We start from the raw sequence: 15,740 nt of genomic DNA, 5'->3' as shown, positions 1-15,740 counted from the left end.
GTTCAAGGCTAGGTGGGATGGGGCTTGGAGCAACCTGGTCTAGTGGGAGATGTCCCTGCTCATGGCAGGGTGGGTTGGAATGAGATGAGCTTTAAGCTGCCTTCCAACCTAAACCATTCTGTAATTCTGTGATCTCCGTGTGCAGTTTTAGGCAAGAAGCATCTTTTGGCAGGTTTGCAGAACAATCCAAGGTATTTTTGAGCTATTTCCATATGAAAATGCGGGGGTTCCCTTGCTGAGAACAACAAGGAACTTCCTGCATAGTTATTTTACTATCTCAAAAATAATTTCCAGCCGCAGGTCTGATACATGTCTGGTCCCCAGTATGAAACAGCTTTCAAAAAGAATGCAGGACTGAGATTTTGGCTTCTTTAAAACTGATGGGTGTCCTTAAAAGGGTGTGCTGAGGAAATCAGAGCATTCCTGAAGCACAAAGGCAGGGTAGCCACCTTCTCTCCAGGCTCCAGGAGTCTCCTGTGCCTGGGGCATCACAGCATCACAGAGTAGATAAAGTTGGAAGTGACCACAGTGGGTGACCTGGCCCAGCCTCCCTGCTCAAGCAGAGTTGTTCCAGAGCACATGGCACAGGATTGCATCCAGGCAATCCTGAGATATCTTCAGTGAGGGAGGTTCCACATCCTCCAGTGCTTGGTCACTGCACAGTAAGGAATTTTTACTTATGTTTATCCTCCTGGTGCAGCTTCTTATGCACCATACAAAGAATCTGAGCAGGCTTTAATTTTCTTTTTCTTTTTTTTTTTTTTCTTGTCACACTGTGCTCTTTTGAACAACTTCTTCTGTACAATAGCAACACCTCCTGATTTTTCAGCATGCCTCTGCACTTTGCATTGTTACCAGGTAAACTCAGAGCTGCAGCATTAGTCAGTACCAGGGGCAGAGGGGTTCAGAACTGGATCCTTTATAGGAAGGCCAGGTTCTCTCAAAATAACCCCCAAAGCCCACACTGCCCCTCAAGCCTAAGGGACACTGAGTGTCCATCCACCCAGCCAGGAGCATCAGTGCTCTGAACCCGTTAGCAAAGGGTATCTTTAGGAAACACCCGTGGCTGTGGATGCTTTATAGACTCTTTCTTCCTGATCCCAGGCAGAGCCAGTCTGTCTATCCGCTCCCGTCATGTGGATTTAGACAGCCGTACTCGTCAGCGCTTTCTGCTGGGGCTTCTTTCTCCAGGTGAGTATCAGCTGTGGCAGACAGGGCAGCTCAGCTGGTCGTGCAGCTTGCAGTTTGTGCAGCAGGAGCTTGCAGCAGACCACAGCCACCCAGGGACAGCCACACACCCTCCCAGGGCAGCCACGGGGACAGAAGGCGCTTTTAGGCAGTGTCTGGTGCAAGGGGTGCTCAGGGGAGTATTGAGGATGAAGGATGCACAAGGGTTGGGTTTTATTCAGCAGAGCTCTAAAGAGAGTCAAAAACTCCAGCCTTCAGCTCAGCACTGGGAAATGGAGTGGAATCCATGGCTCAGGACTTTGCTCCGTGTCACTAACCCTGAATGTGTCCCTGCTGCCACCAGCGCTTTGCTCTGCAGAGATGGATCTGGTTTACCTGGTCTTAGCTTTAAAAAGCAGGACAGGAGGGGGCAGTGATTTGCTGCCCTCCCATCAGAACAAGTCGTTTCTGTGAGATACAAACACAGCTTCTGCCTTTGGGTGAGCAAAATGCATCCCCTGTGGATGGGAATCACTGAGCCCAGCTCTTCCAGGCGTGCTGCTGGGCAAAGCCCTCCTGGTCCCATAGGTTCACCAGGGCCATATCAGCTTCTGCTTCTGCTTCATGTTGTCCTCAAGGGCTGTTAGTGGAGATTTCCCACAGGAAAACCATGCAAGCCTTGCTCAGGTGAGCCCTTAGCCACACAGAAACCTGGATCTATGCAACCCTCGATCCATACAACACTTGATCCATGCATGCCTTGATCCATGCAGCCCCTCAGCCTTGCAGAAGAGGGAAGGGAGGGCTGCCAGCCCTCCTTTCTCATGAGGTATGACCCATGCACAGCTTCAGAAGTGAAGGCAAGAGGAGCTAACGGTTCCCTGTGGAGCCCCAGCAGCCTCCCTGAGCTCCTGCCTGCAGGATTTTGGGGTGGATTTTGCAGCACTGCTGCTGCAGCCGAGAAAGTACACCTGGCCAGATAAGGATCAGACTGTGCTGGTGGATTAAATTAAACAGCTTTTCTTTTCGTGCCAGCATATCTAATGAACAGTTCATCTCCCATGGGCAATTCTGCCATCTCAAGCTGCAGTCATAAAGTGGCAAGCTTGGCAAAGCTGACTTTGCTGGCTTTATCCTCCAGAACTCAGGAGAGAGCTAATGAAGCCTGGGAGCTAATGAGACCTCTCATGATCTCAGCCCATGTTGTGGAGAGCATTGCTCAGGCAAGGTGCACCTCCTAGAGTTGCAGTTGGGTTCATGTTCAGACTTAGTCTATTTCTGTTAAAAGAAAGGTGTGGGGTGGTCCTAATCTCTCCCATCCAAACCCAGACTCCCAAAGGAGTTTGTTGTTCCTTTCTGCAGTGCTAATGAGACAGTGCAACAATAGAGACCTGAGCAGCTGAAACTGCTGGGTGAAAGCACCCTTGATCTCGGCCAGGCTGGCTCCTGCTGCAGGCGGCTTCCCTCACTGTGGCACTGGATCCTTTCCATCCACGTGCCCACAGCTTGACCCGCCATGCCATAACGGTGACCCAGGGGTGGTGGGCACTGCCTGCCCCCCTCCAGCCTGGCAGCACTGTGTGCTTTCCATGTCCTCGCTTTCCGTCTGCTTCGCCACGTCAGAGCGCGCTCCGAGGGACAGCGTGGCTGCCTGAGGGATGCCCTGGCACTCTGAGGGATGCCCTGGCTGCCCAGTGCCCCGAGGGATGCCCTGGCACTCTGAGGGATGCCCTGGCTGCCCAGTGCCCCAAGGGATGCCCTGGCACTCCAAGGGACATCCTGGCTGCCTGGCCCCCGCCATGTCCCCACCTGGCACAGCCCTCTGGCACAGCTCACCTGCTCTCTCTTGGAGCCTCCCAGCACAGCTCACCCGCTCTCTGTTGCAGCCCCCTGGCACAGCTCACCCGCTCTCTGTTGCAGGTTCACTCACCCTCTGATGCTGGGCTCTGGCATGCACACCACCGGCATCCCGCACCCCGCCATCGTGCCCCACTCCGGCAAGCAAGAGATGGAGCACTACGACAGAAACATGTGAGTGGGAAGTGCTGGCTCAGCAGCAGCAGCTCCTCAGCACACATTTCATCTGTCACTCTCAGTTGTCACACAGGGGAGGAGGATGGATGGACACTGAGCTGTGCATCTGAGGAGCAAATCTCAGCCCCCCTCCCCACCTGCTCGTGCTGTTGGGTTGTTTTGGGGTCGAGTCTCCTGCTGGCTCTGATGCTGAAACCCCCTCTTTTGTCCCACCAAGGAAACCTCAGCCAGAACCAAAGAGAGAGAAGGAAGCCAAGAAGCCCACTATTAAGAAGCCCCTGAACGCTTTCATGTTGTATATGAAAGAAATGCGGGCGAAAGTCATCGCCGAGTGCACCCTGAAGGAGAGTGCTGCCATCAACCAGATCTTGGGCAGGAGGGTAAGAGCTCATGGGGCCACTGTCATCACCTGGTGCCACATCCCTGTCCCTTACAGCTGCTGTTAAGTACATAACAAGCATCTGCTCTTATTCCACAGACACAGGGGCTAGGTATGCCCTGAGGTGGGGTGGTAGTGGTGGGCTGGGCTGGCAGGGGACAGCAGGGCAGGGCTGGCAGGGGACAGCAGGGCCATGTTTCAGTGCTGTTTGTCCCTGCAGTGGCACGCTCTGTCCCGGGAGGAACAGGCCAAGTACTACGAACTGGCTCGCAAGGAACGGCAGCTCCACATGCAGCTCTACCCTGGCTGGTCTGCCAGAGACAACTACGTGAGTGCCCCCTGAGTGCCCCCTGAGTGCCCCCGTGCTGGGACCCCCCACCCTGGGCATGCCCCACAATGGCCTGGAGGGCTGGCTGGTGTTAACCAAACACCTGGGCCTGGAAATGCCATTCCTGGCAGCATAAGAGCCATAGAAATTCACATTTCAGGAGTATTTTGAACACCTTATTGCCTTATTGCCTGTCTAAAGGATGAATGATGCAGCCCCCAGCAACCATAAGCATTTTTTGGCTTATTGTCCAAGCAAATACAAATAGAAAGGAAGATAAGCTTTTAAGTGCTGTGGATATATCTTTGGAAATGTAATTTTTTTGAAGCAAACAGCTTTGTGCACCTTGGACAGCAGCTGAGGTATCTGTGAGTGTGGTGAGGCTCTGGCACAGGTCACCCAGAGAAGCTGTGGCCGCCCCATCCCTGGAAGTGTTCAAGGTCAAGTTGGACAGGGATTGGAGCAACCTGGGGTAGTGGAAAGTGTCCCTACTCATGTCAGGGGGTTGGAACAGGATGTCTTTGAGGTCACTGTCAACCCAAATAATTCTATGATTCTGTGATTTAAAATAGTGGCCCTTTTTGTAGGGGGCCTTTTCTTGTGACTTTCACGACTGTTTTGACATTACATGCCTAACAAGGTCATTAGAGAACTGAAGCAAAGCACACATAAATCTTCAGATGTCTGTCCATCCACACACTCCATCATTTCCCTCAGACACTTTCTTACCCCTGGGAACTGCACAGTGAGTGCCCATCCTTCCCACACTGACTCCAGCCCTCCTGCCAGAATAGCAGAACTCCACCAAGGGCAAGAAAACACCTGAAAACAGACCCAAACCACCCCAAACTCCCCCCAGAAACAGAGGGCAGAGGTGATGGGAATCCCCCAGCCCACATTTTGGTGGACGCACATCTGGAGGGCATCAGCATTGCTGAGAGCGTGGCACCATCTTCCTCCAAGGCCAAGCACATCCTCCATGGAAATCCCAGTCCTGTATCATCTTCATCTGGTTCCTTGGGGAACCCAGGCTGGTTCCCTTCTACAGAGGACAGATGTTGGGCTCCAAAAGTGCATATTGGTGCTTCCAGCACTGTGAACCAGCTGGTTTGGATGTTGTGCTTGTTGGAAGAGATGCTTCTCTCTCTGAAGTTGAGCAGGGATGAGGAGGAGGAGGAGGAGGAATGTAGGTCACTGGTGCAGCACATGATGCAGAAATCAGGCAGGAAGTACAGCTGCTCCCCCTCTGAAGGAAAAGCTCACCACAGCTCAGAGCTTTCCACCTTCACTCAAACCACAAGAAGTCATATAAAAAGTCACAGGTCAAAGGCAGCCCTGGGAGCTGCCTGTGCCACACAGCCAGATTTGCTTCCGTGCTGCTGTGCCCTCATTAATCAGCTCTCTAGGGGCAAGGAGAGGTGCTGCATCTTGTGAATCAGAGAGGCAGTTTGGGGATAAAACAGGACTTTTTTATTAGTGAAAGAAGAATGAGAGATGGGTCCAAAACTGCAAAAGCATTGAAATAGATTAGTATTATTTAAAAATAAATTTCTGAGGATTTCCTAAAACTTTCTTTCCCATTTGCAACCAGGGAATATCAAGAACCAGTTTCAGTTTGGGTATAAGGGACCACATTAAAGCATGTTTTGGAAATAGGGAAGGTTCTAAAATGAACCAAGTGCTTTTTAGAAACATAAGGAGCGGGAATAAGAATATGACAGGAGCATCAGCTATTGATCTCTCCATTGCATGCAGCAAATCTTGTTCAATTCTGTTGATCTCACTCAAAGTGCTGAGCCAAACTGCCTGTGGTGCTGGATCTGGGGATATTGGAAATGAGGGTTAATCCCTGAGAAAAGGCACAAGCCCAGAATGAATTTGTGCTGTGCAGAAGCCATAGCAAGTGCCCAAAAACACTTTGGGTTTGGGTTTCACTTTGAGAGTTCCTCCTGAGTTTCTTCTTAGGAGAGTTGGAATGGGAAGAGGGAGAAGGAAGAGACACCCTCATAGATAAACCTGAGCAGCCTCTTTGCAGCCTTTTCCAGCTCATCTGCTCCTGGAATGGGCTGAGCCAGCAGCCATCCCCAGCACCCAGTCCAGCCCAAAAGCCCTGCACAGGACCCTCAGTTTTCTGGAGCACAGGTAACAGCCTTTCCTTTGATTTCCTAGGGAAAGAAGAAGAGACGAACACGAGAAAAGCAGCAAGATTCCAACTCAGGTAAGTGCCTGCAGCCTGGCAGCTGTTCCTGCTCAGATGGGAGAATCCAAAGCAGTTGTTGTGTTTTACCGTGTTTTCTTTTATTCTCTGGAGCTTAACTAGAGAAATACACACTCATTATTTTTTTAAGCCATGGTAAATTAACATTTTTGTGACTTTTTAATAGGCATGTTTGATTTAGAACAGGGGTAGTGTGAGAAAGCTGAAAAGACTGGATTTTGGCAAATGTATAATAATTTCATATAAACTATCACTAAACTTCATCTCTTGAAAACATCCAAGGGGAACGTCCCCATCAAACCTACAGATGATATTAGCTAAAGAAAACTCCTCTCAAATGCATCCATATTGTGTGTGGGATGAAATGTAGTGGCAGGACTGAAGATCATTCATGGGACTACTCCAGCTTTGGTTGTAGCTTCAAAGTAATATAGAGTTGAAGCACCTCCCTGTACCACCCTGACATTGGAAAAGGCCCTTTTGACAGATTTCAGCTGGTCACAGACACATTCCCATCATCCAAGGCTATTCATGTGCTGATTTCTAAAGTATTTCTGCCATAGCAGGAATAAATATTATCTGTACCAATAAATATTAGTTTAAAAGGGAGTCATTATCAAGAGATGTGTCCCAGTAATACCTTCAGTTTAATTAACACTGTTGATCTCATTCAGTGCTGAGTTTGATAAGAAGAATACAAGGGTTTAGGCCTTTATGTAGAGTGCATTGTGTATTTTTATATATCCATAAATATGTCTTATCTGTGTGATACAAAAATTATAATTTCACCTGTTACAGATTGAAAACCAACTACTGGTTGTACACAAGGAGACATTCATTGATGGTGGTTGAAAGAGAGAGGCTGAATCCAGCACAGAAATGTGCTGTTAATCTCATTCACAACACCAGAGAGAAACACGATGTGCCTGAAAGCAAACAGGGCTTCACCCTAATGAGTCCTGTAATTACACAGCACAACAGCAGCGTTTTAGGGCAGGCCGCGGAGAGCAGCTTTCCCATTTAAACGGGAAGGGGAGTGATGGGGGCAGAGTGGAATAGCTGGGCCGGGTCTCCGCGGTGCTAACTCTGCTTTCAGCCTGCTTCTGCAACGCTTCCTCCTCTTCTCTCGGTGCGCAGCCCGGTGGTATCTGCTGGAAGGGCAGGGAGCCGGCAAGGATGCAGATACAGGAGCCAGGCATTGCCTCGGGATTTGGCAGCTTTTCCAGACTTAAGAAATTGGAAGAGCTGTGAATTTCCCAGTAATTGCCCACGTTCCTCAAAGCTGTTTCCCAAACCACCTCCAGCTGCCAGCAGTGATCACTGATATTTGCCTAACGATCGCTTTCTTCCAGGTGGTGCCAGCGCCATTCTGTAGCAGAAAATAATGGGATTGTAGTGTGTTAGTCGTGTGTCACGGTGGCTAAAATGATGTTGCCTCTTTTCTTCCTCGTGCTCCTCCTCCTCTTTGTGCCTCTGCCTTGCCCATTCTCGCCGCGCATGCTTCTGTGTTCAGATCCTGCCTCTCCTAAGAAATGCAGAGCTCGCTTTGGCCTCAACCAACAAACGGACTGGTGCGGCCCGTGCAGGTGTGTATGGCATCTCCTCCTCGCTGCTGGGTGTTCCTGGGACAGGGATCAGCTCCAGGTGTCCCCCTGCAGCCCTCCCAGTGTCCCCCTGCAGCCATCCCAGCATCAGGCAGGGCAGAGAATGCTGTGGGCATCCTCAGGAGTTTGCTGAGCTGCAGCGACAGGCTGTACTCTGGGGTTTTTATCCCTCCCGGGGCAGTGTTGGTTTAGTGCTGTACATATTCCTCAGCTGATAGACTTCCCTGGTCTTTAAATTTATTTCCAGGATGGAGACCTCTGTGATCCTTACATGAGGAGTTTTTTTTCCAGTCACATTAGTGGCACCCTAGGGTCAGCAAGTGAGGATTTAATGGGGTATTTTTTGCTATTTATACTGGGCTAACCATGTATTTCAAGATCCATCTCTTTCTGAGCCTTAAATTTAGCAGTGCCCACCATGGGTGGGGTGGGACAGCCTCAAGCAGCAAAACAGAGCAGTGCTGTGCTCCTCAGGCTCCCAGAGATGGATTTGGTAAAGAAATAGTAAAGTTCACGTCAGCCAAGTGCTGCTGGGCTCAGAGGGGCTGCAAAGGCCGGCAAAGAAAGCTCCTGGGAGCTTCTGGATCTGGTTGCCAAAGCAGAGAGAGACTCCAGCTTAGACAGACATCTGCAATTTGTAGTTTTACACCAATGCATGCGGGAAAGGGTGGAAGTAAAGTACTGGTTGATGTGTTCACTTCAGCTTGAAGTGACTAAAATCATTTCGTTGACCCATACCTTGCTGCACTCCAAGCTCCAGTCCTTGTGGCTGAGTCCCCTCCTGCACCTCAGCGTGCCACAACAGCAGAGCTCCCTGTTTGCCTTTCATTCCCTGGGAAGTGTCATCAAGCACCATTTTTAATTAAGAATCCAGGCAGAGCTCCCTTAGTGTCTCATTAACGCCTGAATGCCAGAGGGGGCTGCTGGAGTGCCCTGTGCCCCCTGCAGCTGTGCTGCCAGGCTGAGTGCCCACTCTGCCACGGACACTCCTTCCCCCTTCCCTCTGCCTCCATTCCAGCTCTGAGCTCAGCTTCTCCTCTGCACGGCTTCCTGATTAACACAGGCTGCTGGAGTGCCTGGGCACCTTGGCATGCTCCTCTGTGTGCCCCTGTAAGCCAGCCCTGGCCAGCCAGAGCTGCTCTGCAATTCTGTACTAACTGTGCTGCTCCTGCCCAACGGGCTCTGCTCACCTGTGCAGAACAACCTCCCCAGGAGGATCTCCACTCCAAGAGAGAGGTTAACTGGCTAAAACTGGGTGTTCCTGTTCACACTCCTCCCCCACAGCCTGGACAAACACTCCAGGGTGCTGTAGTTTCCAAAGTGAGAGGGATAAATGCCTTTAGCTGTGTAACGTCCACCCCAGCCCATGGACTGGGCTGTTATCAGTAGTCTGTAGTATCACATGTTTTTTTCCCCCTGTAACTTTAAATCCAATGAATCAATGGGCACATTCCTGTAATCTTAAACATTGAAACTCTATCCTGCAGCTGCTCCTAAGATATCTCTGGGAAACACAGCTCATCCTCAGGCTTGTCTGGGGAATTACTGCCCATGTAAAATACCCTGGAGTTAAATAATTTGTGTTCTGCATTGCATTAATTGGGTCAGCAGGGCTAACATGGCGCTGACAGCAGTAACAGCACTGCTCTTGTTCACTTCCAGTGCAAGTCATGTTTGATACCGGACTAGTTAATGCTCATCCTCACAGTTTGGTTTTTCATTAGGCAGATCAAAGACAGCTGTGTGCCCACATTAGCAAGTTCTCCTTTGGATCCATTTTCCTCAGCTGAGACAGTGAGGCAGGAGCTGGCTGGGAGATGTTCTTTCACCTGTTCTAGCTGTAAAGGCTCCAGCAGAGGAATTGTCCCTTCAGTACTGTTAAGGTGACATCTTGAGAGCTCTTTTGTTTGAGGATCTATTCTGAGGTGCTCAAGGACCCAAGGCAGGTGACATGAGGGATTTGTCACATGGAGAGAAGGAAAACCAGCTCAACAAACAGTGAAGGCAAGATAGTGTGAGGAACTGAATCCGGACAACCAGGGGTAGTTAAAACAATCTGGATGTACAAGGTGACACCTGGAACTCAGGATAAATACTGGCAAAATTGTTACAGGATCTGAAGGAATCATGGCCAAACACAGCTACAGCAAGGATGATGTGTGACTTGTGTTTTTGATACCCCCAAATCGTAACACACAAACGTGGGGAACCTGAGTGTTTCTTCCAGGAGGGACTAAGGGATGCTGGTCCCTGCTCCCTAAGGCAGGTGCTGCTGCCTTAGGGACCTTCCCAGTCCCAGCAGATTTCTTGCTGGAAGAGCAGGGCTGGGGGAGGAGAGCTGCCCTCAGTGGGTAAAAACCTTGTCCTGTAAAAACCCCTTTGGGTCAGTAAAGCCATCCCCAGCTGATGAGCTCTGTCACACTCCACCGAGTGGGAGCATGGAACTGAGTCTGTCACCACTGCAGGGCCATTCTGCCAGTCTCTGTCCCTGGTGTCTGCCCATGTTGCATTTTGTACCTGTGCTCCACATCCCAAGGGGAGGTCACTTCCCAAGGGGAGGTCACAGCCAGCATTCCTCTCCAGGATCCCCATGGGCTGAAGTGTCATTGGTAGCTCTGTCAGGGCTGATTTTCCTTCAGCCCAGTGAGCAGGTTAAAGGTGATCTGCCCACCAAGGAGCAACAAGTCCTCTGAAGGCCTCAGGACTGTTCAGTTTTCAAAGCAGGACCTCAGACACCCTCAGACCATCTCCCTCCAGCCAATCCCAGGCCATTTCCTTCCCTTTTCCTGAATGGTAGCTGAGCACATTTCTGCCCAGCTGTATCACTGAGTTGTCCTTGGAGGTGGGGAGGAATGGGAGGTACACACATGCAGAGATAACTCAGAGCAGAAGAGAAGAGCTGAGAGCAAAGGCCAGGTTGGATGGTACTTGGAGAAACCTCTGCTCTAGTGCAAGGTGTTCCTGCCTGTGACAGGGAGGTTGAAATGGGATGAGCATTAATCCCTTCCAACCCAAACCAGTCTGTGGTTCTAGGTAGATGGTACTGTGCACAAGGCTAGGAAAGTGCTGGGAAATGAGCTCTTGGAAGCTTGCGATTTTGGGATGAGAAAAGCCGAGACTGGTGTGAGGAGCATTGTCCTGGCAGAGCACAGCCTAGGGCTGCCAAGCACAGTGGTGCTGACGTGCCCTGTCACACCAGTGCACACCACTGTCCCGTGGGCCCTGCGTGGGCTCTGTGGCATCTCAGGAGGGGATCCAAGGGGGAATGCTTTAATCCTAAACTTGTGAGAGCCAGGCACCCACACAGAATCCGAGCACTTGGGGTGGTGGCTGGTGAGGAATGACCTCATGGGTTGAATTTTTATTATTATTTTGATTTTTTTTATTTCATTTTTGGGGTATTTATTATTACTTATATTATTATTTTTAAATTGTATTGGTTTGCTTTTTTATTACTATTTTCCTTTCATGGCTTTGGTAACTGGTGCGGGTGTTAATTGGGGCGGGGGGCGCTTTTTTCTTCTTTTTCTTTTCTTTTTTTTTTTTTTTGTGTTTTCGTTTTAATCACGGCATTGTGATGTTTACTCGTGTTCCGTGCCTTCCTCCTCCTCCTCCTCCTCCTCTCCCTGGGCGGCCGAGCCCCTTCCCGCGGGCGCCGCCTGGCGGTGTCCCCGCAGCGCTGCAGCGCCGCCCCGGCCCCGCGGGGATCAGGGGGCGGCGGGGCTGCCGGGACCCTCCCGTGACTGACACACACCTCTCTCTGCTGTTCCAGGAGGAAAAAGAAGTGCATTCGGTACCTACAAGGAGAAGGACGCTGTGCCAGCCCAGTTTCTTCCGATGGAAGTGCTATAGACTCCCCTCCATCCCCACCGGACGCACTCCGATGCATCCCCTCCGCCTTCCCGTCAGAGCAGCTCGCAGCCCCCGCCGACCCCGCGCACCGCGACCAGCCCGACCCCTGCCCCGTGTCCGCGCACCTCCCGCCCGCCTCCGGCCCCTCCAGACCCGGCGCCCGGCGCTGCTCGGCGCCCCCCGCCTACAGCCGCGCCTCCTCGGGGACATAGTCCCTGCTGCCCCCGGACGAGGACCAGAGGCACAGCCAAATCCCCATCTCATTGTAAAACATGCAAAGTTTGGCCACAGGATGACTTAAGGATGATGGAAAACTCATTTGGTTGGGGTTTTTTTGGAGGGGAGGGATGATAAAGATAGAAAAGCAATTTCAAAAAAAAAAAGGTAAAAAATAAGTACTTGCCAAAAGTTAAAGTGCTGATGAGTAAACAAGCCTTTTGTCCCTGCCCTCTGATGCTTTTTTTTGTTTGTTTCGGGTTTTGTTTTGGTTTCTTTTTTACTGTATTATCTCCAAGCGTGGCCGAGAGCAGAGCCACATCCCCAGCTTGCTGCTGTAGGTGGTAGGTGCTGTCAGTCTAACCCTGGCTTCCACTCCCTGCCCTCTGAGCTGCTTCAAAGTGTAGTCACTCACAGATGTCCCATAGCCCTTACACCAAGGAGCTGGAAAAGCTGGAATAGGAGATTTTTTTTAAAAGCCCAGATGTCTGAAAAGGAAACTAAGCGATGCCAGCGTTCTGATCTGACAGGGTAAAACAGAAATTAAATATTTAAAGCAATGAGGTGAATTTTTTGAACTTCTTGTTTGAGAACGGGAAGATGTTGTTTGCAGGTACCAGGTCTCTGTGCAGACATGTCCCCTTCCATGGTTGTACAGCAAGGCAGAGGAAAAGGGAGCACCAGGCAGGCAAAGGAGCATGGACTGGCTGCTGGTTGCTCAGGACATTGGGCAGGTGCAGCATCTGTCCTCTGCACATGTGGATGGTCAGAAATCCCACCAGACAGACTGGCCACAGCCTCAGAAATCAGTCTGTTGCTTTAGTGGGCTCTGACTGAGCTCTGCACCTGCACAGCAGTGAGCAGGGCAGGGCATGTGGGAGCCAGCAGCCCCAGGATCACACTGGCCAGTGGTGCAGGATCACACCAGCCCAGGGCTGAGGATCACACTGGCCACTGGTGCAGGATCTCACCGGCCCAGGGCAGAGACCCACAGTGGCCCATCGGGTCCCTCAGGGGGAGGTGTGAGCTCTCCTGGCAGCACAGCAGCACTCACTGCCCTGCTCTGCAGGCATGTCTGTACATACCCTTGGTGAGATAAGAACCCTCTTTGTCATGATTCAGTGAAGAACTTTTTAAAAAACCTTATTCTAGCTTTTTCTAAAAGATTCTCCCTCCACCCCAATGATGATGCCAAATGTTCATATATTCTCTCCAGCTTTAAAATGTTTCCCAGTTTCTGGTACTGTATTTATATTTTGAGTTTGATAAACCTAAAACACTGTGGATGGATTATGATCTCCATGAACTGATGTAAATCCCAAATAATTCCAAGTTCTGGATTTACTTCAGGTTTACAGTCTTCTCAGAGACCACAGTCTAGTCCAGTGCAGACTTTTTTTCCTGTTTGAAAGAAATCTATTCCAGACTGCTGAAGAGAAAAATGACACCACACTGAGGTAGAGGGGGCACTATTTTTTTCCTACTTGATAGATGGGTTTTGGAGTACTGAATACAAATTATGTAGTAATATTATTGTAGAACTGCAAGAAATTTAAGATGACCTTTATAATGTACAAACTATTTTTATATTTTTTCTTAATGCAAAAACACAAACCATAATTTTTTACATTGGATTAAACGTAACTTTTTAACCAACTTTATGCCTCAAAGATTTAAAAATTAAAAAGAAAAAAAAAAAGCCAAACCTAACTAGTCTGTAGAGCAGCTTTGGCTTTAGTCCCTTTATTTAGATGGTTTTGCTTCTAGTAGTGTAGATTTTTTATTTCTGGTTTTAGTTTTGAAGATCTAAACCTGCTTCTTTATTCCTCTCCTGTATAAATGTAACTTCAGAAGCACTGACAGAAAGCTACGTGCACAAACCTGACAAGTTTGCAGAGTCATTTTGAAGTATGAATCATTTTAACCCTTGGAGAAGTAGCATTACCTGATGCAATGCCAACTTTTGTACTGACTGCACTCAGAGGGTTAATTACATAGCACTAGATCAATATGCAATCTGCTCATTTTAAATTATTTTAGCAAGCTTAGCCAACAGCATGTTCTGGTGCTGAACAGAGGAACTCAGTAGACTTGCCAGACCTGATATGATCTCTTTAATCACGTGATTTTCAAACAAAAGAAAAAGCTTTAAAAATGGTTGTGTCTCAGCTCATGATTTGTCACTCTGAGACCCTCTGCTGTAAGGTGTTGTAAGTGTCACCTCCTGGAAACACCAGAGATGACAGAGCAGCCACCACAGCCTGGTGTGCCCCATCCTGGGTGTAAGGCTGGTGCAACTCAACACCCAACTGCTACTGCATGGTTGGATGACAGATGGAACTTAGCAGCAAAGCAAAGGCAGGTAGAAAAGGAAAGGCAGATGTGTCTAAATAACACCAGAGGAAATTTCAGGGCAAGTCCCGATCAGTATTAAACTGGCCGAGGCACCCAGACCAGCCCTCGTTCATTTCACCCCCGGGACTTTCACCCATTTATTTCAAGGCTCCTCTGGCCCCTCCATGGTGTGGAGTCCCTGCCTGGACCAGCAAAAGGCTCTCCTGCATTACAGCCTCCTCTCACCACTGTAATTCCACTGGTTCCTGCCAGAGCTCCTCAGTGACACTGAACACCCCCTCTCCAGGAGCCCCTGCCTGTGCCCCGTGGCACAGCAGCATTTCCAGAGCCCCAGAGCTGGAGCAGCCACACTCAGCATTGTGTGCTCTGCTCTATACATTCAGGCCAGAGCTCACCCTGTGCTTCCACTGCTGCAGGATAAACTCACAACACCCACTGGTGATAAACTGCACCCAGTTAAACCTGGGGAAACTGAGAAAATGTCATCATTTTTATTCCAAAACACAGAAAAGTTACTGTTTGGCCACTCCTTTCCAAGACAAAAGAGCATGACTGACTTCTGTTCCATGGCCCCATGGCTGATAACCAATGCCAAAACAGTTATAAATACCAAAAAAAGTGTCTTTCAAACTGCCATATGAAGTGTTGCTATTTTGTGTTAATACTCTTTTTTAATAAAAGGAAGACTTTGCCCTGAAGTTTTTATCTCAACAAAAATTTTTTTTTAGTTCTTTTACAGCAGTTTTAACTCTTCCTGAAATACATATTTGAATTCCTGGAATCAGTCTGAATGTAGAAGTCATGGAAGTACCACTTCATTAAATCAAGTAAAACCACTGTATGTATGTAGCAGGGATAAATGTTTTGCAGCTGTACCTTCATTTGTCCAATGACTATCCATCATTTGTTGTAATTTTTTTACTTCACTGAGTTTGTATTTTTTGGCTTTTATGTTCAAAGTATGTTTATAGCTTTATAAATAAAGTAATTGCCAGACTGGCTGTTCAAAAGAGGCCACTGGAAGTTATAATGCTATCAAGCTCTCAAGTAACTATTTCTTAGCATTCAAGAGGATTCCTGCTTGCTTTTGTTTTTTCCCTTCAGCATTTGTATGTTTGAATAGTTTTTAGAATAACTGCCAATAACCTTCAATGGGTCAGACTGAAATACTAAGCCAAGGGTACAAAGAAAATACTTTTTTCCTACAATTCCTACTGACACCCAGCCTTGCTTCTCCCTACCCCCACAGTCAATCCCTTGAAAAGCCTGATCCCTGATCATGCACTGACTTAAACAAAAAAAAAAATTTAGGGAAAAAAAAAAACCAGCTTTGATACAAGTTAAACAGCAACAGAAAGTTTAGGAGTGGGAATCAGTCTCAGAGCACACAGCCAGTGCCTGTTAGAGCAGCAAGGAGCAGGTTCAGCTGAAGCACAGAACACAGGCAGCAGCCACAGGACAGCCCAAACCCTCCCCAGTGTCCTTCTCTAGAGCTGAGCACTAGTATTACTGGAGTGGGTAAGATAACTGAGAGATTCACAAAACCAGGCTTTTCCTGCTGACATCCCTGCCAGGCAGCTACAGAAT

The 15,740-nt window shown here is 49.0% G+C and overlaps 1 protein-coding gene across 4 annotated transcripts in view; it reads left to right on the top strand.

The window, feature by feature from the left end:
- The window catches only part of TCF7 (transcription factor 7), a 96,123-nt gene that overhangs the window by 57,245 nt on the left and 23,138 nt on the right, over positions 1 to 15,740 (top strand). For 2 of the 4 annotated variants that reach the window (XM_058034557.1, XM_058034556.1), the window contains exons 6-11: positions 3,088 to 3,198; positions 3,419 to 3,581; positions 3,801 to 3,908; positions 6,078 to 6,126; positions 7,640 to 7,712; positions 11,503 to 15,163. In XM_058034557.1, coding sequence (XP_057890540.1) covers positions 3,088 to 3,198; positions 3,419 to 3,581; positions 3,801 to 3,908; positions 6,078 to 6,126; positions 7,640 to 7,712; positions 11,503 to 11,794 — 796 coding nt within the window. In that variant the 3' untranslated portion in view covers positions 11,795 to 15,163. Of the gene's footprint in view, positions 1 to 3,087; positions 3,199 to 3,418; positions 3,582 to 3,800; positions 3,909 to 6,077; positions 6,127 to 7,639; positions 7,713 to 11,502; positions 15,164 to 15,740 lie in introns of those variants that run through there. The other 2 variants (XR_009115266.1, XM_058034558.1) reach the window with 2 other exon arrangements.

Source organism: Melospiza georgiana, chromosome 15, assembly GCF_028018845.1.
Source record: "Melospiza georgiana isolate bMelGeo1 chromosome 15, bMelGeo1.pri, whole genome shotgun sequence".
NCBI lineage: Eukaryota > Metazoa > Chordata > Aves > Passeriformes > Passerellidae > Melospiza > Melospiza georgiana.
The sequence above is the reverse complement of the archived record's forward strand: the minus strand, read 5'-3'. Positions and strand labels throughout refer to the sequence as shown.